Source organism: Eptesicus fuscus, chromosome 17, assembly GCF_027574615.1.
Source record: "Eptesicus fuscus isolate TK198812 chromosome 17, DD_ASM_mEF_20220401, whole genome shotgun sequence".
Lineage (NCBI taxonomy): Eukaryota > Metazoa > Chordata > Mammalia > Chiroptera > Vespertilionidae > Eptesicus > Eptesicus fuscus.
In genome coordinates, this window is record NC_072489.1 from 39,645,088 (window position 1) to 39,670,478 (window position 25,391).

Below are 25,391 nucleotides of genomic sequence, written 5' to 3' on the forward strand. Positions count from 1 at the left end.
AAGCAAGTTGGGAGATTAAAAGAAATAAAAAATAAAGACAAGAGAGGCCTCAACACATAAACAAACAAACAAATAAATAAAATGGGAAAATGATGTTTCCCTACCCTTCTCATAAGATCTGATGAGATTATACATAGCATAGGAAAGCAAAAATTCATTTCCTGTTTCTGTTATGATCTCTACATTGGACAATGAGCTGAAGCGAGGCAGAAATTCCCCCATCACTCTTCGGCAGGAAGACTATCACCAGGGAAGGGCCCAGGAACCTTGCCCTGGCTTCAGAGCCTGCTGGTGAGATGACATCAGAGCTCTTCTGAAGGAGGGGTGGACTCTTCCTCACTGCTGGAGACACCACCTTCAGACACAGCTGGAGCAGCAGCAGCCTCCTTCCCATGGACTCACTGCGAATGGCCCACTCGGGCCCTCGGAAGAAGAGACCCAGGCAGATGGGTGCCTCGATGGCTTCTCCTCCTCAGGACATCAAGTTCCGAGATTTGGTCCTCTTCATTTTGGAGAAGAGAATGGGAACCAGCCGCAGAGCCTTCCTCATGGAGCTGGCTCGAAGGAAAGGATTCAGGGTGGAGAATGAGCTCAGGTAGGACACCGCTGATTCATTTGTGAGTCAGTTTTGTGAACAGCTCCTTTGAAACCCAAGAACCCTGAGTTTCCTCCCATGTAGGGAAGAGGTGATGAAACCAAGGAACAGACCTGAGCCAATTAGTTGGGGGAAATAAGATGAGTGGTGACTGAATAGACTCATATTGAAAATAATTAGCATCCAAAAACAAGGTATATATATATATTTTTTTGCCTTTCACTTTGATGAGATGAGGTATCTAAAAATAATAAACAGAAACCTAGTTGGAAAATTCAAGGCTGAAGCCACTCAATTTCATTCTTGACCAGTTTGAACAAAACACCACCGAGTTCAATCAAAAAATTTCAGCTACTTTGAGGCAAAAGGAATGCTTTGGCTGCCTGGCTCTTGAGCTAAACATCTGGCTGTGCTGAGGTGACCAGTGTCTGTGACAGGCGAGGTCTAGGATGAGTGACGATAGCTGGCTCATGTAGGCACCCCAGTGTGGCCTTGATCTTACTTTTCCAAAGAGCCGTGTGAGTGGGGTTTGTAGAGAGAAGGGTGCTCATTAAAGATTCAGGGACAACTCTGAGCTGACCGTGATGAGAATGCTCAAGAGAACTGAGACGAGAAGGCAATTGAAGCCACCATTGGGCTACTTAGACTGGTTCACTCACAAACTCAGTCACATCCCTGCAATTAGCCTTATTGCTTTCCTCCCTGTTATGTAAGCTCTTCACTGGCCTCAAATAGATGGAAGAGAAAACTAACAATCCAGAAATAAATGGTGTTAGAACCTTGACATAAATAGTTCCAAACAGAACCACCAGGGGACTTGCAGTGAATAAAGAATGATGATTAAAACAATTGGCTGGCTTTGCTGGTCAGAGGAATAGACTGACCAAGTTTTTTTTTTTTTTCTTCAGGAAAAACGATAAGAATTCTATGAGAAAATAAACTTGCATTTTAAAAAATAGTCTTGGATGTTTAAAAATAAAACTGACAAGCCTTTCATGCTGAGAAATGTCAGCTTCAAATTGCTTGAGAGACATATGTAAAAAGTCGATAATCAGATGTGATCATTTTCATGAGACCTATTATTCATCTGAAAACACCATGTCACAGAAACATTTTATTTTTTATCAAAGCGCCCACTCAGAAACTCCTGAGTCTTCCATGGCCTCTCTCCCATCTGATTCCTCTTTATATGGTCTCCTTTGCCCCTCTCTGCCTCTTTTTTCTCTTTAACCCCTGTCTCATTTGTGATGTTAAACCCAAAATATTGAATTAGGAGGAGGGGAAAGATGACATAGGCAAAGAGGCAGAGAAGGGGTAATATTTTTAAAAGAATTTGGAAAAAAAAAACAAAAAACCACACACACACCAAAACACCAGAAATTAAAAGCCTTAGCAAATAAGGAACTGCTTTTTTGTGGTAAAGAAATTTGGCGAGGGCCGGGCGGGAAGGTGAGAGCCAGTTGGTCAAGGTAGCACTTACATGGAAACTCTCTGTTGAACGGCCCATACTTCCAGCAGGGGCTGGCTAGTGAGGTTACAGGCACAGCTACAATCACGTACCTGGTGGCGGAGGCAGGTACTTGGGCAGATTATGGAGGCAAGTTTCTTCTGGCCAGAGAGCTCTAGAGGCAGCGCTGTGCCCAGATGCCCGCGGCCAGGGGCCAAGCCCAGCTGCTCAGGCGACAGAGGAAACTGGTGCCTGGTGAGCAAACTGCTGCTGTGCGTGCGATGGTGGCAGAGTTCCCAGGCTGGCAGCTCAGCAGACACATTAAGTACAAATGTGCTCGATGGCACAAAAATAAACCACAGGAAGTAGAAGTCCTAGCTCGCAAACAGAATTTCTCTACTTAGACATGCACACTTTCACTGGAAAGGACAGTAGACATGATTGTAGGGGGAAATCTGTAGATAAGAAATCTAGAGACCTCAAATTCTGACCCTGTCTCTTTCCAGCCACGGCATGTGAGGCGAGACTCCCTCTCTGCTCTCTGACCTTGGTTTCTAGGCAAATGGTTTAGTCTGATGTGACCACCCAATGTGATGTTGGATGCCAACACGCCTTGATAAATGAAAAGTTATGCAAACATAAAGTGTGATTGTTTTCTTGTTAATTAGCTGGATCCATTGACCTTTACAACAAAACCCTGAGGAGAGGGTTCTTTCTCCATAATATGAACTAGGTCAAATGATATAAACAAGTAGAACAAAGAGAGGAAGGAAATAAAAATGTTATAAGTGGTTATTTTTTTTTGGGGGGGGAGGGAGTAGTAGTGAGGGATTATGACTAGTTTTATTCTCTGTTTTCCAAATTGTTTACAATATGCATATATTTTAAAAATGAAAATAAAAGCTGATTTTGGTGCTTCTCAATAGTGAAGGCTAGCTATGCCTGTCTTCACTATTCTAAGATTCAGAGAAGGCCGAGCTAAAGTGGGGAAGGGATGTTCTGAAAATAGGCAACAACCTTCATAGTTCCTAGCACATCCTTTGGATTCCAGGAGGATTAAATTTGAGGGAAAATCTGATTCTTCCTTTACCTGGGCCTGAGCACAGCTTAGAAATGGCACACCTGCATGCCCCAAACTGTACTGTCTGGAGCTGTTATATTCCCCAGCACATATGCACATGCCCTTCCATGTTGAAGAAGGAAGAGCTGTGGCTGGAAGGATGGCTCTCCAGGGTTGTGTCACCGGCAGTTTAACACTTGCTGAGTTCCACTGTTCAAGCAGTAGAAGTCCAGCAGATGACACGTTCATCCTGCCTAGACCTCCATAACTTGTCTGCAAGGGTACCTTTGGAAGGCATTGTCTTCAATAAAAGCAAGACAGACCATTGTGGCATCACAAGTAAAGGGTTCTGTTCATACCCGTTCTGCACATTATTTGTATGGCCCTGGACATGCAGACTAGAAGACATGAGCCTTTCCAGCAAGGAGTTTATAATGAGACAGGGGAGTCGGGAATTGTAGCTTAGTTATCATCTAGAATTAAGAGACCATAATATAGTTTCCAAGTGTGTACTAGTCGTCGTCTTCTTCTTCTTCTTCTTCTTCTTCTTCTTCTTCTTCTTCTTCTTCTTCTTCTTCTTCTTCTTCTTCTTCTTCTCCTTCTCCTTCTCCTTCTCCTTCTCCTTCTCCTTCTCCTTCTCCTTCTCCTTCTCCTTCTCCTTCTCCTTCTCCTTCTCCTTCTCCTCCTCCTCCTCCTCCTCCTCCTCCTCCTCCTCCTCCTCCTCCTCCTCCTCCTCCTCCTCCTCCTCCTTCTTCTTCCTCTTCTTCTTCTTCTTCTTCTTCTTCTTCTTCTTCTTCTTCTTCTTCTTCTTCTAAATTAGCATTTTCCTTCCCTGACGCCTTTACTTTCCATTCATTTCAATGACCAGAGAGTCAGCCCTTAGGCAAACATTCAGGAGAGAACTCCCAATTTCATTCTCCGTGGGAAGTAAAGGCTGTAACTTGCACCGATGCCTCCTGACATAATGATTCAAGAAATGTGTTTCTCCTCTGAATAAGCGCCAACTAGCAAATCCAGGTGGCCGGCCACATGGACCAACTCTCCTAGAGCCCCTCAGTGCCTTTCCCCTAACACACCCCAGCCTTTAGAAGGTCTCCTGCCTCGTTTCCTTGAGTTGAACTGCCCTCGTGCTGGACGCTCTTCCCTACTGCAGTAGTTATTACTAAATAAAATCTATCCTTGCAGCTCTCACTAGGGTCCGGCTTTGTTTATCTTTGACAGTGTCCTATCACTTCAAATTCGTGGTGTCTGAAATAAAAATATTAAAGGTCATTGCCAAATAAACTGAACACCAGATGAAAAAGATGCTACCAGCTCTAGAAAATATAATGTTTAACTAGTCCATCTCTAGGCCCCTTTCAGGCCCAGTATCCAAACACATTTTTCTTTATATTTTTTTCTTACTTCCCCCCCGCCCAACCTTGAACCTCTCCTCCCTACGCCCCTCTGTGTCTAAGACCTACGACCCCTGGAAGCCCTCTTAGAGGAGAGAACTTCCTCCCTGGAGCACGGGAGATCCGTGACCTCCCACTGGCTTTGCTCCTCATCTCATCCAGTTAGTTACCCCTCCTTGACTCCAAGGGCAAGGGCGTCACCAGGGCCATCATACCCACCTCACTCTCAGACCTCTGACCATTTTCTTGCACACAGTAGGCTTCAGGAAATACTTGCTCAAAAGAATGATTTATCTGGTGAATACGGAACCAGCCAGAGGAACTTGTGATTTCCAGGATTAATTTTTGTAATTAAATTTTTTTCTACAATGCACCAGTATGACTTTTTGTAAGCAGCAAATTGATACTTTATTTTTATAAATTCAGGAGCATGCAATGTAAACTCTAGTTCAGCTCTGGTCCAAATTACTTTGTATTTCAAAATGTGTGGAATTTAAGTTAATGAAAATGTTCACCGTACCATTTCAGATGGGCCAAAAAACTAAGGCAAGACCCTCTCAGTCTTACTAAGTCTATCAGGGCTGGAAATGGAACCCTGTCTTGACTGCTTCGATTTTCCTGTTTCAGGGATTCGGAAATAGATCAGTTGCTAAGGGGAATTGGCAGGAGGGTTTTTAAACTGCAAACAGCTCAGCTGAACTGTAAATTACTGTTTAAAGGCATTGCTTAAAAAAAAAAAAAACAAGTCCTACATCAGATGGGAAGGATCAGGAATGACCTTTCCAGGGAAAGAAAACAGTTTTAAAGACGAAGATAAAAGCAGGTGACCGCCCACGAAAACTGGGGAAGTCAGATTGGGGGTCTGTCTCCAGGCAAAAGGGATGGCTGTCTCTTTCTTCATGGAGAGTTTTTCTAATTATACTGAGAGGCAGGACCAACTAGGAAAAGAAAGACAGGAAGAGCCAGGATACAGATATCAGAGGAAAAAATCAGAACTAAGATTTATGAGTTCATTCCATAACTCAGGGCTTTCCAGACATCTGAGTGCCACATTAGGGTTCTTATATCTTTTACCACATGTGTTATCATACACGTAATGTGTTTCCTTTCATTGTTCCTAAACTGAGTTGTTAAACATAATTTAGCTTTGTCCTAAGGTATAATATAAAAACTATGAAACCCATTCAACCATGCCTGATAGGTATAATTTAAAAATGTAGATATAAATAAACACATATGCCTTTTAAATGTTCAGTTGTACCTGCTAAAATTATCTGTTGTACCTGCAGAGAAATGCATACCGTGTTGGGAAACATTGCTGTAATTGAGCACAACGTCCAGTTAAAAGAAAATCTTTATTACAGACGTGTTTCACAAAGTGGAGTTCGTGGGCTATGGCGGGCGGGAAGCGGGGGTTAAAATATGGGCGCTCCTTGTCCCAAATGGTTTGGCTCAGTGGATAGAGCATCGGCCTGCGGACTCAAGGGTCCCAGGTTCGATTCCGGTCAAGGGCATGTACCTTGGTTGCGGGCACATCCCCAGTGGGGAGTGTGCAGGAGGCAGCTGGTTGGTGTTTCTCTCTCATCGATGTTTCTAACTCTCAGTCTCCCTTCCTCTCTGTAAAAATCAATAAAATATATTTTAAAAAAATAAAATAAAATATGGGCGCTCCCATGAAGAGGCAGGGGCTATTCTCCTTTCCTTGCATCTGGGAGGGCTTGTGACTGCTTCAACCAATAGAGGGACGTAATGTGACTTTTGAGGCAGGATCATAAAAGGCCCTGTGGCCTCTACTATTCCTGGATCCCAGAACCTTCTGCAAGGAGTTTGAGTGCCCCTGAGAGAGGCCACGCAAGGTGTCAGGTTGACATCTGGAACGTCGCACCTCCATGGGGACCACACCAAACAGAAGGATCACCAGCCAAGCTGCCTGAATTCCTGACCCACAAAATTGCAGATATAGTGAAATCATTACGTTTGTTAAGCTATTACATTTTGGGGCAGTTGGTACATATCAATAGATAACTAGGACTGACTGACTACGTCAGAATCATGGAGGGAGTTTGTAAAAAATGCATGTTCCTGGGCCCTAGGTAAGATTTACTGAATCTGAATCTCTGGTAATAGGGCCCGGCATCTGAATTTTAACCCAGCTTTCTGGGTGTCTTGGAGAAACACTAGAGTTTAAGAAACATTCCTGCCCTGACCGGTGTGGCTCAGTTGATTGGATGTCATCTCATGCACTGAAAAGTTACCGGTTCGATTCCTGGTCAGGGCACATGCCCAGGTTTCAAGTTCCATCCTGGTAGGGGGTATGCCGATTGATGGTTTGCGCTCACATCGATGTTTCTCTCTTTCACCTGCTCCCTTCCTTTCTCTCTAAAAATCAATTTTAAAAAATCTTTTAAAAAAGAGAAATATCCCTTTGGAGCCATTGATTAATTAATTCATTTATTCATTCTACCAATGGTCTAACTATTGACCGTTACTATGAATCTGGCCATGTGCTGGGCACCAGGCCTGGTTATATCCCAGACTGTAGCCAGGCAGATCATAACACTGTCCCTGCCTTCAGGACGCCAAGGAGCACGAGCAGCACATCTCAGTTCAGCACTAGTTGCAGAAGAGCCTGCGCATTTGCCCTGTGGGAAGCTGAGGGACAAATTCTATCCCATAACTGCTTTGGTTGGTTCAGGCCTCCCAAACCTAGTCCAACACATTACTTAGTCCTGGTTGAGAAACTAGGTGCATTTAAGGAATTGAATCCATTGATATTTCAGGAACAGCCATCCCGGCAGTGCCTTGGGGTCTTTGAAAAGAAAGCCCAGGGCAGACAGATACACCTCTGCCCCACTCACTCCAGGTCTTTTTGTCCTTAAAAATGACAGTCATGTATATTTTTTCTCCTAAAGAGAAGTGATGATAGATGGTTCATAAGAGAAAACACATTAAAATACCAAAACAAAACCTCACCCAGGACTCTAACCACAGAGTAGTAGAACGTTAAGAGATTGCTTGAGTCATGCACACCTGGGTCTGAATCCTGGCTTCATGTAGCCTCCGTACGCCTCCGTTTTCTCATCTAAAATTATATTGCCTGCCTCCTAAGTCTCTCGGGGGGATCAAGTAAGAATATACTGTTGGGCCTTTGTATCCAATGGTTCCCCATCCACAGATTCAACCAATCATAGATGGAAAATAAGTTTAAAATTCCAGGAAGTTGATCCCTTAACAGTACAGTATACTAACTATTCACGTAGCACTTACATTGTATAGGTGCTATAGGGAATCTAAAGTGGATTTAAAGTACATGAGAGAGTGTGCGTAGGTTATATGCAAATACTACACCATTTTATGTAAGGGACTAGAGCATCTGCGGATTTTGGTATCCATGGGAGTCTTGGAACCAATCCCCTGTGGATACCGAGGGACAACTGTATACTAATACATGTGTGTATATGGTTATAATTTTTTTTCTAATATTCTGGAGTACTTCGCCCTAGCCTTTGTCTTCTGTATATGCGTGTATGTTATATTGTCACCCTTTCCCCGGCATTTCCAGGCATCTGGATGGATGTCTCTGTTAGAGGCGGGGCTGTGTCCGCAGTGAGGAGACAGTGGTGGTGGAAAAGGGGTCGGAAGAGTGGATGGTGAGGGGCATGGGTTTGGAAGATGAGCCCCAGGGCTCCCCCCTCCCGGGTTGAGGCACAGCCCAGAGCTCAGAGAGCCTGGCAGCCTCCCTGTGGCTTCTCCATGTTGGTGTGTAACTATGGCAACTGTCCTTTCAGGCTTTCTGGGACAATTCTGTGTGTCTCGCAGTTTATTGTCGTTCATATGATATTGGACATAAAACACCAAAACATTCGTTCTGTGTGGCGGCAGCAGGGACAGTGGGCTAATGGTATTCCATAGGAAGTCTTCTTGTGTCTCTGCTGCTGCCCTTTGGCGGGGATGCTCTGAGGACCTTGAGGAGAGAGGAGAGCTTCTGGCTCTGAAAGGGCCCCCAGCTGGTGATTTGTCTTGCCTTCTGCAGTGACTCCGTCACCCACATTGTGGCAGAAAACACCTCAGGTCCCGAGGTCCTGGAGTGGCTTCAGGCGCAGAAGGTGAGAGCCAGCTCACAGCCACAACTCCTCGACGTCTCCTGGCTGATAGAATGTATGCGCGCGGGAAAGCCAGTGGCGACGACAGGACAACACCAGCTCCTCGTAAGTGTCCTGGCTGTGGTTTCCACTGTCCTTGGCTTGATGGTTAGGAACATGGGCTACAGAACCAGACAGACCTGGGCCCTCTGCTCACGCCCTGTGTGACCTTAGGCAAGTCACTTAGCTTTTCTGAGCTCCACTCTCCTCCTCTATAATATGGGATAACAACAGCACCCACTTCGAAAGATGGGTCTGAGGATTAGAATAACATACCTGCAAAACACTTAACACCAAGCCTGACCTTAATAAATGGTAGCTGCTTTTATGAAGAGGTCTACACACCAATTCAAAATGTTGAAGCCTTGATGTTCTGGGGCCAGAGATGTGGAGGGTTTCTGTTTTTTTCTTGCTATGACCATCCATAAAGCAAAAGGTTAACAAAGTTAAGCTCTTAATTCAAAATCCTTCACTAACGTGCTAGAACCCTCAGGAAGAAGGTTCGTTTCCTTTTCATAGGAAAGGAAAATGGTATTTCACTGATGGTCCTTTTTCATGTGCATGTGTGTTTTTTTTTCCCTGATTGGAAAAATAATGCATGTTAATTATAACAAATTCAAATATTAGAGATTTGTATAATATAAAATTTGACTCTCCTGAAATTTTACCCTCTTTCCAGAGATAATTGCCATCAAACTGCTTCCAATTTTTTCTTCATGCCTGTCTATTATTATTACTATTGATTGTTATTAAACCTAAATGCTTTTGCATTTGTTTAGGTGAGAAGAGACTATTTGGGTGGCCCCAGCCCAGAGCCCCAGGAGACTCCACCACTTGCTGGAAGAAAGATCTCTCCATACGCATGTCAGAGAAGAACCACTTTAAACAACCGTAACCACATATTCACGGTAATGGGGCTTCACAAAACCCAGGGCTGATGAGGCCTGCAGGTCCTTCCCATGAGTCTACAAACTGTGAATTCTTCTGAAAAGCTAGGAAAGTTTTTCCCACACTCACCACCCCCCCTCTCCCAACCCTAATCTCTGGTTTTTCTTTCTATCAAGAATGGGCCTACTCGTATCATGGAAGTGGACAAATCTATTTGGATTATACTCTTTAGAGATGGTAGATTACTATTTATTAAGAGTCATCATTGTTGGGCATCACACTTGTCAAAGGCAAATATTCGGAAAAAGCAAATACGGTGGCTAGTCCAATTGCATGGGCATAGCAATAATGCATAAACAGCCTGAGCTGGGAAACCAAAAGCGCGTCTCGCTTCTCTGATGTTAATGAGCGAGGGGAAGTCAGTTCCTCTCTCTGAGCCCGTTTCTTCTCCATTCAATCAGAAATGAGCTAGATTATCTCTAAAGCCCCATCCAGCCCTGAAGTTTGGCAATTGTGGTTCAAAGGAGCCTAACAAGCCCACAACTGCTTGTCCTCCAGCATCGAGTCAGTTGTCAGGTGGGTAAAGCATGCAGCGCTATAGTGAATAGAAGCCTTCTGTGCGAGGAGGACCAGGAAATGGGTGCCATGTGCACGATGCCACACAGCTGCAGCTGCTTCCTCCTCCGCTAGAAGTGCAAACACACTCCACCTCAAATGACCCCGGCCTCGAGCCTGTGCCACCTGGGATTACACCCGTCATTCGGCCAGCCCGTGTTAAAGCACAGCGTGCTGAATGTGCTTTACAGACAAGCCAAGAGATGGGGGGACCCAGTGGTCAAGGCAGAATCCTGGCGGCAGGCTGATGGGAATGTCAGCAAGCAAAGAAGGAAGGATCAGTAACTCCAAGTAATGACTGGTAGGATGCTGTGAGCATGAGATCATTTTAGTTAAATCATTTTAGAATATCTAACGGCAGTGAACTCAAAGTTTCCTTCCAAAACACGCTGAGGCCTGTCTTCTTATCAAACAGGAGAGGGAGGGGTGCAAGGGTACTGAAGACCCAATCCTGACCTTCAGGGAAAAGGCCAGGCAGGGTTCTCCAATACTTAAATGAGAGCAAGAGACATTTGCGAGTGACCACGGGGCTGGGAAACAAGGCCGTGTTCTACTCATCTGGTTTCATTCTTCAGGATGCCTTTGAGGTACTGGCTGAAAACTGTGAGTTTAGAGAAAACGAAGGCTCCTGTCTGGCATTCATGAGAGCGGCTTCTGTACTTAAGTCACTGCCATTCACCATCATCAGTATGAAGGACACAGAAGGAATTCCCTGCTTGGGGGACAAAGTAAAGAGTATCATAGAGGTAAGGGTGAAATGTGATTTGTCACACCTCTGACAGGTAAGTAGGTAGGCAGGGAGTGGGGGGGCGGAGAGAGAGAGAGAGAGAGAGAGAGAGAGAGAGAGAGAGAGAGAGATGTTCCTGTCAACTATGTAGATACATTCATGACTTATTTTACTTTCTCTAGATAGATTAGATGGTAGATAGATAGATAGATAGACGATAGATACATAGACTCTATAACCAATATTATGACAGCTGGAGCTATGTGGGGCCAACTAAGTGGGAAAAAGGACTCTCCTGTATTATTATTAATCACAGTGAAAGAATCGAGTGACATCAAAGCTCGACAGCAGGGGATGGTCTGACTTCAGACACAGGCTGGGTGAAGGGCCTCAGTTCCATCAGGAGACATCGCCCTCCAGGATGGTGGTGGGTGTAACAGGCAGTGGAGTTGATTCTGCATCTCTGTGTGTAATTTCCGGATAGAGAGCCGGGGGGGTGCCTATTTATTAAATGATGTGGAAGGATTCCGCAGCAAGGCAGGTTGGTCACCCAGAAGTACGTTTCAGTTATTTAAGGTGCAAGGTCAATTGTTTAAGATAAATAATCCTAACTCTATCTAGAGGAGGGTGGGTGGCTCTGAGCCAGACATCATAAGGGCTTGACCTTCGAGTTGGCTTTTCAATGGGTCCGAACCTAATCCACTCAGATGAAAAAAATCTTTGTTTCAGCAAGTTCCATTGAAAAGTAGATTATCACAAATATTTAGACACCTTTGGTCAGTGAGTATTCTGGTTAGGTGCCCCATAGATTTGGACCCGAATCATTCTGTACCTTTGTTCCAGAGGATTGTAAAGTGACACTTGGAAATACATGACCTGAGATTTTCAAGATTATAGGGAAATGTCTTGTTTTCTCTGGATAATCTAGAGGAACATCCTCCACACAACGGGTGTGCATTTTATGAAAAGTCAAGCGATTTCAGCATCTTAGACTGTGATTGTCCAATATCACTAATTTAAAATATTTTCCAAATGTCTATGCAGGAAATTATTGAAGATGGAGAAAGTTCTGAAGTTAAAGCTGTGTTAAATGATGAGCGATATCAGTCCTTCAAAGTAAGTGATTTTACACATGGTTTTCGGTTAATCCTATTACTTATTCTAGGTGGCTGTATGGGTCAGTTTGGGCTGCCCTAGCAAATGCCATGGAGTAGGAGGCTTAACTAAGGAACATTTCTTTTCTCACAATTCTGGAGGCTGGAATTCTGAGCTCAGAATGCCAGCATGGCTGGGTTCTGGTTAAGACTCTCTTCCTGGCTTGCAGGTGGCTTCCTTCTCAGTGTGCCCTCCCATGAGATAGAGAGAGAACAAGCTCTCTGGTGTCTCTTCTTATAAGGGCACAAATCCCATCACTATGGCTCTACCCTCAAGACCTCATCTAAAGCTAATCACCTCCCAAAGGCCCCATCTCCAAATACCATCACACTGGAGGATATATACTAGATGCCCGATGCACGAAATTCGTGCAAGAGTAGGTCTTCGCAGCTGTGGCAGCTGCCTCGATCCCGAAGCTGCAGTCCTGGCTTCGTCCGGAAGGACATCTGGTCTAATTAGCATATTCTGCTTTATTATTATAAATTATTTTGGGGGGTAGGGGGCTGCAATTCAGTCCATACCAATGGTCTAGGAAGCAGATGCCTAAATAAGTATAGGTGCTGGAGCTTTTGCCACGCTATGATGAGATACAAATTACCTTCCCTTCCAGGAGTCTGTCACTCATGTGCACCAATACCACAGGAACACGACAACCACGGGGCAAAACAAACCTGCTCTTAAAGAGCAAACCTGTGTTGAAAAGCTCCTTCCTGCATCCTTGTCTACTTTGGAGCAGCTTTATTACCTCCCAGTGCTCCTTACCTTGGCATTGAGAGATTTCAGCCAATCCCTTCGGGTCAGAAGGGATGCACAGGCCCACAAGGTGGTAGTGGGCAGGAGCCGGGCTTGGAGGGCAGACAGACCGGGTTTCAGCCCGGGCTCTGCCACTCACCAGCTGTGCGATGGCGGAGAATTTACACAATCTACACGCGCATCCCTCGTTAAAGTGTGAGGATAAATATGCAGAGCATGAGTGTGTGTGAGGGACCCTTGGCAAAGGGACATGCCGACGGGGAAAGCTGTTGTCACAGGTGGACAGCACAGGCCACGCCGTGATCCGATTACTGGGGAGCCCTAAGCAGATGCCAGAACCTGCCTCCTCGTGTCTGTTTCATTTGTCAGGAGAGGACCCCCCTGGAACAAAAATTTCTCTAAAAAATTACTATCACCCACTTACTTGTCATACTGAGGAGAAACTGGGTCAGAGATTTGCTGACGCTTTTTCTTAATCTCTTGACCTTGAAAAGTATCATTTGTTGTCATGACTATTTTAGAACTGAAGGCATTGCCTCTCCTTCCCTTTCAGCTCTTTACTTCTGTATTCGGAGTGGGACTGAAGACATCTGAGAAATGGTTCAGGATGGGTTTCAGAACCCTGAGTAAAATAAGGTCGGACAAAACCCTGACATTCACACGAATGCAGAAAGCAGGTAAGTCATGTCTCCTGAAAACCTCCCGTCGTTACCATGGGCTGGGCAGGTGGGGGCAGAGCTCTACGTTGGCTGCAGCTCAATTCTAATCCCCATGAGCTGAGGTGCCCGTGTGGCCTCTTCTCCTGCTATGGTTAAAAGCAAACACTTTTGGAATCAGACAGCCCTGGATCCAAATCCTGGCTCCAGACATTTCCAGCTGTGTGATCTCACGCAAGTGTTAAAATCTCTGAGCTTAAGTTACTTTGTCTATAAAGGGGAGGTAACCTTGGTATGTAAGTGGAAAATAAGTCAGATAATGCAGGCAAAGTCATTAGTGTTGTGCCCGGCACAGAGCAAATACGCCCTTCACATAGCGGTTGCCATTTCTTTATGTCCAGATGTCAAACCAGGTTGCTCTGTTCATCTGGTTCTTACTGAACTGACCCTTCTACCCTTTGGGTCCCGGTTGGGTAAGAGGCATCGGTGAGGAGTCAAGGATAGAAAGTCGACATGGAGGATTAACAAGCAAAGAATATTTGGACAAACTAGAGTTGTTGTCTGCCACAAATATAGATCTGTTTTAGAAACTGTAGAACACCAGGACATAGAATGGAAATGGTGGAAATCCATACATAGGGTTGACCTGGTTGACCCAACCAGACTCATCAATGTGGGAAGGGAAGACTGTGCTGACGCAGGCATCCTGAAAGCCTGGTGGGCCTCCTGGAGGCTAAAAGTGGCTGGGTCACTTCCATTTAGGGAGGGTCCTGCTAAGCCTTTTTTAAATGAAGAAATTCCAATGCATGGTAAAAAATAATAATTGTACATGTTTTGAATGTTTACTTTTAACATAGAAATACAATTTAATTGGAATTGGAAAGGGCATCATATCCACAATTGTGGGCCCCATGGCTTCTGAGTTACACAGAATGATGAAGTTGCCAACATTTTAATGATATAAAAGTAAGGGGATCTTCTACAAGATGAGACTGGAAATAAAAGAAAGCAACTATCTTATGTTTAAGTGTTGAAAAGAAACAAGCCACGGGAAAGTAAACAAATCAGATCTTGGAGGTTCACATCAACATAGCTATACAAAACTCCTACTCATCTCTCATCAAGTTGCTAACCTCAGAGAGATTGCTAATACATTCTATAAAATGCAACATAGGAAATAAAAGAGTCTAGGGGAACAAGAGACCCGGTGTTTAATTCTGGGCTCTGGGCTCGATTCCGGTCAAGGGCACATGCCCAGGTTTCCAGCTCTATCCCCAGTAGAGGGTGTGCAGGAAGCAGCTGATCAATTATTCTCTCTCATCATTGATGTTTCTATCTCTCTCTTCCTCCCCTTTCCTCTCTGAAATCAATAAAAATATATATTTGGCCTTGAACAATCAATGCCTGAAATATAACATTACTCAGTGTATTGTTTCTTGTAATAAGCTAGCCTCCCCGACCATACCAAAAAGAAAAGCAAGAAAGCCAATAAAGTTGCTTTCCCAGGTATCAACAAATTATTATAGTCTCTCCAAGTTCATTCCTGATATCTGCACATGTCCTTAAAGAAATTGTTGTCAATCATGACTTTTGGTGTGTGTACATCCTGAATGCACACAGGAATTTTATGGCTACCAAGTGAGTTGCAGTTTGAATATCAGCCATGATGAAATATTTTGTATCAAAAGTCTAATGAAACATTGCTTTTTATTTTTTCACATTAATAAATTATGTATTTAATTTTATTAAATTTATTTTTTATTGCGGTAAGAGCACTTAACATGAGATCTACCCTCTTAGTAATTTTTCTGCATTGGTATCATAACTTATCCATTTCCATTGTGTGCTAATTAGCTTGACTGTGGTAATTATCAAAACATCACATTGGAAACCTTAAACATATACACAAATTTTCATTTGTCAATTATACTGCAGTAAAACCAGGGGGTGGGGAAGAATTCCTGAAACAGACTTTGCAATCAGGAATTGGGCTGCCCCTGGAGGTATCAGAGCCTCCCACTGTTAGAGAGACTTAAGCAGAGTTGGAAGGTCTCCCGCTTGGACCTAGATAAGAGAACAGGGCCTTGTATTGAAGGATAGTTCATTGTCCCTCAGGATCTGTGAGTCTCCCCCATACCTCTGCTCACCTGTCCTCCAAGGCTTCATCTCAAATCTTGGAGGGAAGGCTTGCACCTCCTTGACTCCTCGGCCTCAATCCCCCTATGGGACTGTGGGAATAATCAAGTCATTACAACTCTTCATCAGAACAATCCTGTCTGAGCTTCCATTTCTTCATGGAGGTCAAAGGGCAACAAGCCCAACCACCAAAGATGCAAACCTGCCCTCTTCCTACTCTTGACTTTAACTTTATTTCATCTATCACCTTCCAACCCTGAGCCTTCCCACCCCAAATCTTTAAGTATTGTCTTCTTTAACAATAGGGTGTGGCTTACTGATCAAGAGGGCTGCTTCTTCAATAGGAAGTCAGATTAGAACCGCTTGGTTTCTACAGGGATATGCAAGATTGTTTCTTTCTGAGGACATTGTGAGCCCCTCAGTCAGAAAGCAAAGAGCCATTGTTACCATGAAAAATTCACAACCGAGAGAACAAATAACATGCGCGTAGCCACGTTAGCTGTATGTGGAGCAGAATCCCTCCCCTTTGAGGGCTGGTCATGTCCCACGAGATGTGTCACTCTCTCCATTGACCTGTTCTATGGCCTCTCAGGATTCCTCTATTATGAAGACCTGGTCAGCTGTGTGACCAAGGCCGAAGCGGAGGCCGTGGGCGTGCTGGTTAAAGAGGCCGTCGGGGCATTTCTCCCGGATGCCTTCGTCACTGTGACAGGAGGGTTCCGGAGGTAAATAACGAGGGTTGCTCTTGCTTCCCCTGCTCTAACACCTTCCGTGGCTCCCTAGGTTCAGAAGTTCAGGCTTCTGAACCTGGCACACAGGGTCTTTGGTGCTGTGGCCCCAGCCTCTTCCTGCAGCCTCGTTTCCTGCACCTCGTGTTCCACCCCAGCAACCCGAAGTGGCTCGTCATTCTCCACACACACAGGGCTGTTTCTTGTCTCTGGGACTTTGCTCAGCTGGATCTTCTGCTTGTCCTGGCTTTCCTCAAATCACCTGGCTGGTGTCTTCTCATCCTTTAAGATTCAATTCGAATGCCGCCTCCTCCAGAAAGCCTCCCCTGAGTCCCTCCTCCCTATGCTGGGCTAGGCATCCCTTCTCAGTGCTTCCTGGTTAGCTGCCAAGTAGTTTGTTTGTATTTGTGCTTTTCCCACTAAGACTTTAGAACTTAGTGCTTGGCGAGAACCAGTGCCTGGTGCCTGGCACAAAGTAGGCATTCGAAACTATTGGTTGAGCCAATGAATGAATGAATGAATGAACTCTCCACAGAGATGTGTGCAGGAAAAAGCCTCCATTTTCAGAAAGAGATTCCTTCCCCTCACACCCTCCCCTGACTCTCTCTGTGGCTATCTTACATGGTGCTGTTGGCCGTCCTGGCAAGCTGAGCCCTTAATCTATGTCACAATTCTAAGAGCCCCATTTTATATTATGCGCATATAGTTCTTAGTTTGCTGTTATCATACTTGTCTGTATGCGTGGGGTGGGGGGTGCAGGGGGGGTGCACTGCACGTGTGAGTGTGCAGAAGAAATAATCTTCTTTGTCATTTTTTACCCACACATACATGATCATATACATGTATGATTTTTTAAGCTTTTTGTGTCATAAATTTATCTTGCAAGGCGTGGGGTTGTGTAACCAAGGATATTTTGTTTACACAAATGTCAGGAGCATTTTGTGTGCAAACCTTAAGCATAAGGCATAAAAACAAAGACTGTTAAAGATTGAGAGCTAAAAATCTAATTTACTTCCATTTCCAACTGGTTATTTTTTATCAGGGGTAAGAAGATGGGGCATGACGTAGATTTTTTAATTACCAGCCCAGGATCAACAGAGGAAGAAGAACAACAACTTTTACCTAAAGTGATAAACTTATGGGAAAGGAAGGTAAGAAGAAAGGTCAAAAGTGGATGTTTGGGGACTCAAGCATTGTGTCAATGCCATTGCATTTTACACACTACCTCACAATCATATAATGACTAAGTGATTCTCAATTATTTGCAACAGCTGATACAATGCCACATGACATGCCATGAGAGGTACCGCATACACACAGCTTGTTTATTTTTGTTGTTGTTCATGGTCGGTTTGTTCTTAAAGGGGAAGGGGCATTGCTGAGCACTGGCCTGCGATCAGAAATGGGGGGTAGATTCTCTGGCAGCTCTGCTGTGAACGGGCCTTGGCTGGGCCTCTCCAACTGCCAAATTCCTCGGCTGCAGAGGGAGGATAATACACCCCGCCCTGGCTTCCTCTCTGAGCACGGCCAGGTGGGCTCACAGCGCCAGGACAAAACACACCCACGTTCTGCTGGAATCCGTAAGGCGTCCCTTTAAGAACATGCATTAACAGCCTGGTATAAGCCCAGCTGGTGTGGTTGAGCATGGACCCTTGAACCAAGAGGTTACTGGTTCCTGATCAGGCTGCAGGCTCCACCCGCAGTAGGGGGCATGCAGGAGGCAGCATCCTATACGTGTTTCTATCTCTCTCCCTTCCTCTCTTCCTAAAAAAATCAATAGAAACATTTTTTTTTTTTAAGAACCTGGTGCCACCCAGCCAGCATGACTCAGTGGTTGAGCATCAACCTATGAACCAGGAGGTCATGGTTTGATGCCCAGTCAGGGCACATGCCCAGTAGGGGGCGTGGAGGAGGCAGCTGATGGATGTTCCTCTCACATTGATGTTCCTCTCTCTCCCTCTCCTCTTCTCTCTGAAAACAATACAAAAATAAAAAATAAAAAATAATGATAAAGAAAAATTTTAAAAGAGCCTGGTGTAAAATCGGGGACCCTGTCCATCGGGGACTCTTGCTGATTTATGTCTTTCCATTTGTTTTCAGGGATTACTTTTATACTATGACCTTATAGAGTCAACATTTGAAAAGTTCAAGTTGCCTAGCAGGAAGGTGGATGCTTTAGATCATTTCCAAAAATGCTTTCTGATTCTGAAATTGCACCATCAGAGAGTGGACAGCGGCAAGGCCAGCCAGCAGGAAGGGAGAAGCTGGAAGGCCATCCGTGTGGACCTGGTCATGTGCCCCTACGAGCGCCGTGCCTTCGCCCTGCTGGGCTGGACCGGCTCCCGGGTAAGCACTCCCTGGATCCTCGGGACTGTGGCCGAGAGCAGTGACAATGGCAGTGGGGGCGGGGTGACAGGAGGGGGCAGTGCCCAGAAAGCTCTACATCCGGCATTCCACCTGCACGTGGTCAAGTGAGACAGGTGGATTTAGAAGTTATTCTCAAAGTGTGGTCTCTCAACCAGCAGCAGCAGCCTTACCTGGGAACAGGTTAGAAACGTCAATTCTCCACCCCACCCTGACCTACTGAATCCGAAACTCTGGGGAGGGAGCCCAGCAGTTTGTAGTTGAAAAAGCCCCCCAGGTGATTCCAATGCAGGTGAAGGGTGAGAGCCACTGAAGCCGAGAAAGCAGCTTGGTGGCTCAGAGCACAGGTCTGGCCTCCCCAGACCTGGTCACAAGTCTCTGCACCGCCTCTTAGCAGCTGGGTGATGTAGGACGAGTTCCCTACGTCCTGTAAGTCTTAGTTTTCCCATCAGGAAAGTGAGGGCAATGACCTCAGCTACCTCCCTGGTTCACAGGATTCGGTGAGATGAAGCTGGCAAAGCCCTCCGCACACCCCTGGCACATGGTCAGGCTGGCCAGGCGGCAGCTCCCCGCTCCAGGCATTTTATAGTCCCAGAGATGGAGCCCCTGACTTGAGTCTCATTAGCATGTGCTCCATACTCTGAACTAAGTCTGTCCCCTCCCCCTACCCCCGCTGTTTCACCCATGTCTCAGAGCAGCTGGCTGTTCCTCAGAGAAATGAGTCCTTGGAGGTTTTTATATGGAAGATGAATGACATAACACAAATGAATTGTCCTCAACCTTGAGTTAAATGTCAGGTGTCTTTGCTTTGGGGCTGGAATTATTCCAAAGACCCAGAACACACCTGGCACATAATAGATGATCAACAACTAGTTGCTGAGTGAACATTATTACTCCCCAAATGAAAGCCATCGTTGTGATTTCTAACAGCGTGTGGGAAAATGCTGCTGACATTTTAGCGCAGGAGTCCAGGAATATCTCACCACCCAGAACCGGGGAGCCAAGGGCAGCCTCTCAGTGTCCCCTTAGCCCCTCACCTCCAGGCTTCCCCTCACAGTGTGAGCAGCCACTGTTCTAAGTGTGCTAGACAGCAGGAGAGAGACCCGGGGCTGGGAGGAGGCTCTGTGCTAAGCAATACCCCACAGACCAGCAGCTACCGCACCCAGAATCTGCCTCACCCCACTTTCCCCCACAATCCTGGCTCCCCCTCTGCTGCATTATAAAGCCCTTCTGGTTGGGAAATCTGTCTTCTCACACACCCAAGTGGTGGGCTGGCAGAGTAGTTCCCAGCTTCAACCTGCTTTCCTGTTAAAAAAAAAAATAAAAATAAATAAATTTCCTCACCACTAGAGGGCGCAATTATCCCCAACTTTCAACCGATTCCCACATGGAAAGAACAGTATTTCTAGATTTATGCTTCTCAGAAAAATAAATTTCAATGGGAATTTCATTGATTGCCCTCCTATTCCTAGTTGTTCCTGTCCGCTCAGGCTTCAGGCTTTGCTCCCTGTGACTTCAGAGTCCACCCCTGATCATAGGCGAAGCTGCTCTGGGGCAGGTGGCTCAGACCCTCAGCTGTACAGAATCTCATAGGAGAGGATGTTAGAACCAGAGGTGACCTTCCTCACACACCTCTTCCATCATCCTGTCTGAGCAAACAAGATTCAGAGAGGCTGGGCGACTTGTCAAGAGATATACAGCCAGATAGGGACAAAATCCAGGCTGGAATCTGGGTCTCCTGGTTCCTCATTCTCTTTTGGAAATGCAGTATTCCAAATTTAAAAAAAAAAAGTCCCCCAAAATTACTTAAGCATTTACTCTGAACCAGATATTATTCTGGACACAATCCTCACAATATCCATTTGTTCATTCAACAAGCATTTGCCGTACATCGATGTGCCAGGCATATTTGAAGAGGAATATAGTTAAGAACAAAAGAAATTGCGTTCCTGTGTCCACAGAGCTTACATTCTAGTCGAACACGTGAGCACAGAGCTCTGTCATAGCAGAGCTTTGCGCTGGGCGAGAACATCGCTTTGAGAATGTTTATAGCAGAGTTTAATTCCATTTCGTGGAATGTTTCGTGTTGAGTTAGATATTTCATTTTAGGGATATAGATGCCTCTAAAATGCATAATACTGAAGAGAGTCTAGACTTGATAGTAACTTATTTTACTTATCTCTTGTCCAGCAATTTGAGAGAGACCTCCGGCGCTATGCCACACACGAGCGGAAGATGATGCTAGATAACCATGCTCTGTATGACAAGACCAAGGTAGAGTTGATTCCCTGAGATGGGCTGCGTTGACCCTCCTCCCAAGGGCTGGCTCCCTGAGCACGTTTCCTGAACTAATTTTAGTGTCCAGTTTCAGTTTCCTTTGCCCAGAATGTCCTGTTCCCACCGATCATAGCTGAGGGTGGCTGGGAAGATCCTAATGGGAGCACAGCCTCCCACCTGGCCCAGAATGCACCTCGGGGGCATTGGGCTCAAAGATGATGAGCTCATGGGGTCCCCAGAACCAGTCCAGCAGTGAATATTCATTGAGTTTAGTATATCCTTGGTGTCTGTGATGAGTAACCCCAAAGAAAACCAAAGATCCCCCCACATCACAAATACCACTCAGGTACTCCTCAAATGCAGCAGGCAGTAGCATTGTGAGTGACCCCTTCGGTCAGTGATGGGCAACCTTTTGAGCTTGGTGTGTCAAACTTCGCCAAAAAACTGAGCATAACTCGGGTAGTGTGTCACTTTGAGGAAAAAACATTATTTCGCAAATGTTTCATCCTCAGGAGCAGCAAATGTTTCATCCTCAGCATGCGGCCGCCTCAGCGGCCGCGTGTCATCAGAAATGGCTACGCGTGTCAGTGCTGACACACGTGTCATAGGTTTGCCATCACTGCCTTAGGTCATTAATGAGAGTCGACTGCAAGGAGGGAAGCATCAGAGCTGCCCTGGGATGCTGCCGAGCGGTCCATTAGGCTCACTCACCAGCCATGTTACTCATTTGGCGTGCTAGCCTGGCAATGTCACAATTCAAACTCATGCAGCAGCAACATGATAAATTACTGTATCAGTTATAGTTTAAAAAAATGTTCCACTGTTAGTCCACAAGTGCTGAGGTCTACTGTTCTTACAGTGGTCAGGGACACTAAAGTAAGCTCTGAGAGGAAAGGAGACAAAAAATAACTGAAAGCAATCGTGTTTGCCCTCTAGTTTACAGTCTAAATGAGTTGTATTTGGTTAGAGCTGTCTTCGTTACAAGTGTCAAAAACCCAACCTAAAACGGCATGGGCACAAAAGAGGAATTTGGCTTCTATACTGCAGCATCCGGGTAATATTGACTTCAGGTGTGGCTGCATCCAAGCGCTCACACAGGTTTCCCTCTGTGCTGGCTTCATTCTTAGGCAGGATTTTCCCATGAGTCCCATCCTTCCAGCTTAGCTACCCCAACAGAGAAGAGCCTGTTTCCTAGTAGTTCCAGCAAGAGCCTGAGCTGATGCTCATTGGCCAGGCCTGGGCCCTGTGCCCATCCTGAATCCATTGCGGTGGCTCTGATTGGCTAGACTGGGATTATGTGTCCCTTTTTGGAGGTGAGATCAGCCCCACCTGATCCTCGGGGACTGAGGGTGGGGGGTGGGGTGTTCCCAAAGAAAAATCAAGGTGCTCTTGTCAGAAGAGGGCGCTGTATGTGGCAGGATGTTGAGCGTGTGCGTGGAGGCAGATGCACATAACCCTATTTAGGAATACTTGCAAATGGACATATAATAGATAGTTCAACATAATCGAGTGTCTCCTATGGACCCAAAACTATGGGATGGAGGAGAAGTGGTGTTTGGTCTTAAAGAGAACAAGAGTGGAAGCCTGGTGGGGGTGAGGGCAGGTGTGGAGGGCCAGGGGGAGAACATAACACATAGGAGTATCCAATTCTTGTCACTCCTTCTTACCTAGAGCAACAGTACTGAATTCTGGCTGTGCATTAGAATTACCCAGAGCTTTTATATAGATTGATTGCAAGAACTCTTCTGGAATTCTGATTTCATTAGATTGATCTCAAGTTTCAATATATTTTTTTAAAACTTCTTCAGATGGTTTTAATGAACAACTGTGGTTAAGAACCATAGGAAAAATACCAAGTGCCTTTAACTGGTTATATGAGGCTGTCATCATTTTACCTTAATTTGTTAAGTGCCATGTTTTGTCGTGGGAAAATATAAAAATTACAGAATTCCGTTAAGATGACTTTTAATGCTCAGAAGCAGGGAATTCTGTTTTGGCAATAATTCATTTTGTCAAGACAGTTTTGCAAGTAACCCTTGCATTATGCTAGCACTGAGATGCTGAACAAAAATATCTGAATGCACATATTTCTTGTTATGCTTTCAGAGGATATTTCTTGAAGCAGAAAGTGAAGAAGAAATTTTTGCACACCTGGGATTGGATTACATCGATCCATGGGAAAGAAATGCCTAGAAAAATTTGTTGACGTTTTTTTAAAAAAGTCTCAGGTTAAATAAATATGCTTCATATTGTAGTTAACGATGCCTTCGGAAAGTTGGGGATTCTTAAGCCTTACTGAAATGCAGATTGTTTCTAGCAGTGAATCGTTTTGGAAATACGATAAGGCACCACCTGGTAATGGGTTAGCTCTAATAGGCCATTTGTACGACTGTTGCTTAGCATTCACAATGCATTTTGCCATAGAAACAGTGTTGTAATGGGTGGCTCCTTTCCAGGGAAGCTCATCGAAGCCCCCCTTCCCTGCAGTGTAGCTGAAATACTGTGTATTTCCAATAAAAACAGGAGGACGCAAGATGGTGGAGTCTTCTTCCTTTTTTTTCCCACTCAAATATTAGAAAAGACTTTTAAACAAAAATACAAAATGAGAGAATAAAGAGTTTAAGGTTTATCGCAAGGGGAGAAACAGGTTTCATTTGGCCAGACATTCCGAGGCAGGAATCGTGGAACAAGGAGGTCTGGAAGGGCAATGTCAGAGAGAAATGGCTGATGGGCACAACAGTAAGAGGGCTGCCATCTGGAGGGGAAGGTGGACATTACAGACTGTGGGCCGGGAGGCCAGGAGGCCAGGAGGAGGAGGAGGGATCCCAGTAGGCTTGAAATAATGGGAGGATTTGGATCCACACCGTTTTTTTGCTCTATAACGGAATTTCATCAATTAGGGTGGTGACTAGTTTGTGGAATTCAGATGTCCTCAGTGCCTTTGGCTTTGGGGGCAGGGCGCCCTCTGGTGGTGAACTGAAGAACCTTGGAAGGCAAGCACAACATGATCACAGGCTGCACCCTGTGGAGGACTGAACATCTCCATCACCAGCCAGCAGAGAGAATGCCAGCCCCAGGAGTACCCCTGGGATAGCCTTAATTCCAACCCCAGGGCCAATGTCGTACTTTAATATAGGCGAAGAAAAACCGCAGATGTGTCATAGGTCCACAAGAACGACTGCTTCACTTTTCACTTTATTCCACAACTAGAGGCCCAGTGCACGAATTCATGCACAGGTGGTGTCCGACTGTCCCGCCCTTTGGGGCCAATCGGGCCAGGCCAGCTGATGGGAGGGGATGTCCCCAATCAGGATGGTGGGGTGGTGATCAGGGGCGGGGCTGGCCAACCAGGGGGAGGGGCCTCAGGTGGTTGGCCAGCTGGCCCTACCCCCTGGTCAAACTCCTGGTTGGTCCAACTCCCACCCGAGGGGACAATTTACATATTAGCCTTTTATAATATAGGATAACTTTTTGTGCATTGTAGCAAAAAAAAAAAAAATCATAGAAACATTGAACCTTGCTAGTTTAGTAGAAACAACTTGAACTAAAGATTCTAAGCAATGGATTGTAAGTGGAATTAAAATAAATGGTCCAAACTATATCACACCTCATTTTATAGACAAAATGGCCAAAGTGACTGCACCCAGGGGATATAGAATACAACTGAATTTCACAAGGGGTTTTGCAAAGCAAAGTTGGCATGTGGCAGTGACTGAGTTTGTAGAATCCATCCTTGTTATTTGAAGAAGAGGGGAGACAGGATTCCCGGAAGCCTCCTCACAGAAGCGATGGCGAAGGCCTGGCCCGAGCCAGCTGACACTGCACAGCCTTCCCTCACACAGCAGCCACATTGCTGCTCAGCCCATCCCTTTGGCCCAGGGTTCATGTACTGAATCCTCTGGCTCTCTCTTCTTGACCATGAGCTTTTCCCCATGATAGTCCAAGGACTTGAGCTTTTCTCTCTACTCCCACAAAATGGATAGAGCCTCATTTCTAATAATCATTTAAAACACTATTTACTGTGCATACACACATGCACACACAGCCCATTGCAATTTGTCTTCCTTAAATATGTCTGATCACATATTTAAGACACAGTGGGAGTAATGAATGGTCCAACCATGTGCTGCCCTGTAGTCAAGGCACGTGCGGCTCCATCTGATTTCTACCCTGAGATATTCAGTAATAGGATCTGCTTTCCCTCAGACACCCCTTTGAGCTTCATTTTTAGATCATGTAGGCCTTGGCCAACCCTCCCATAGAAGTCAGGTAAAATGATTTTTTGAGAAATGGGATATAAAAAAGGTGAGGAGGCAAGACACTCAGAAATCAAGCCCCCTTTCTAAAATCACACACACACACACACACACAGAGAGAGAGAGAGAGAGAGAGAGAGAGAGAGAGAGAGAGAGAATTTCCACTGGGGTCAGGAACAGGACCCAAGGGCTCCTTCT

The 25,391-nt window shown here is 45.3% G+C and overlaps 1 protein-coding gene across 1 annotated transcript; it reads left to right on the top strand.

Annotated features, from left to right (window-relative positions):
* Positions 1–392: 392 nt before the first annotated feature.
* On the top strand, positions 393–23,452 carry DNTT (DNA nucleotidylexotransferase). The gene is made up of 11 exons (XM_008144116.3): positions 393–595; positions 8,530–8,704; positions 9,418–9,546; positions 10,717–10,887; positions 11,913–11,984; positions 13,330–13,453; positions 16,161–16,293; positions 17,339–17,447; positions 18,397–18,642; positions 20,851–20,934; positions 23,044–23,452. The coding sequence occupies exons 1-11, from the start codon at positions 393–395 to the stop codon at positions 23,128–23,130; spliced, it is 1,533 nt and encodes a 510-aa protein (XP_008142338.2). The 3' UTR covers positions 23,131–23,452.
* Positions 23,453–25,391: the final 1,939 nt, after the last annotated feature.

Excerpts from the sequence above, each read along its gene's own strand:
- DNTT (XM_008144116.3), top strand. The coding sequence starts at position 393 with ATGGACTCACTGCGAATGGCCCACTCGGGCCCTCGGAAGAAGAGACCC. Across the intron at positions 10,888-11,912 it reads AAGTAAAGAGTATCATAGAG|GAAATTATTGAAGATGGAGA; the intron begins GTAAGGGTGAAA and ends ATGTCTATGCAG. Across the intron at positions 18,643-20,850 it reads TGGGCTGGACCGGCTCCCGG|CAATTTGAGAGAGACCTCCG; the intron begins GTAAGCACTCCC and ends TCTCTTGTCCAG.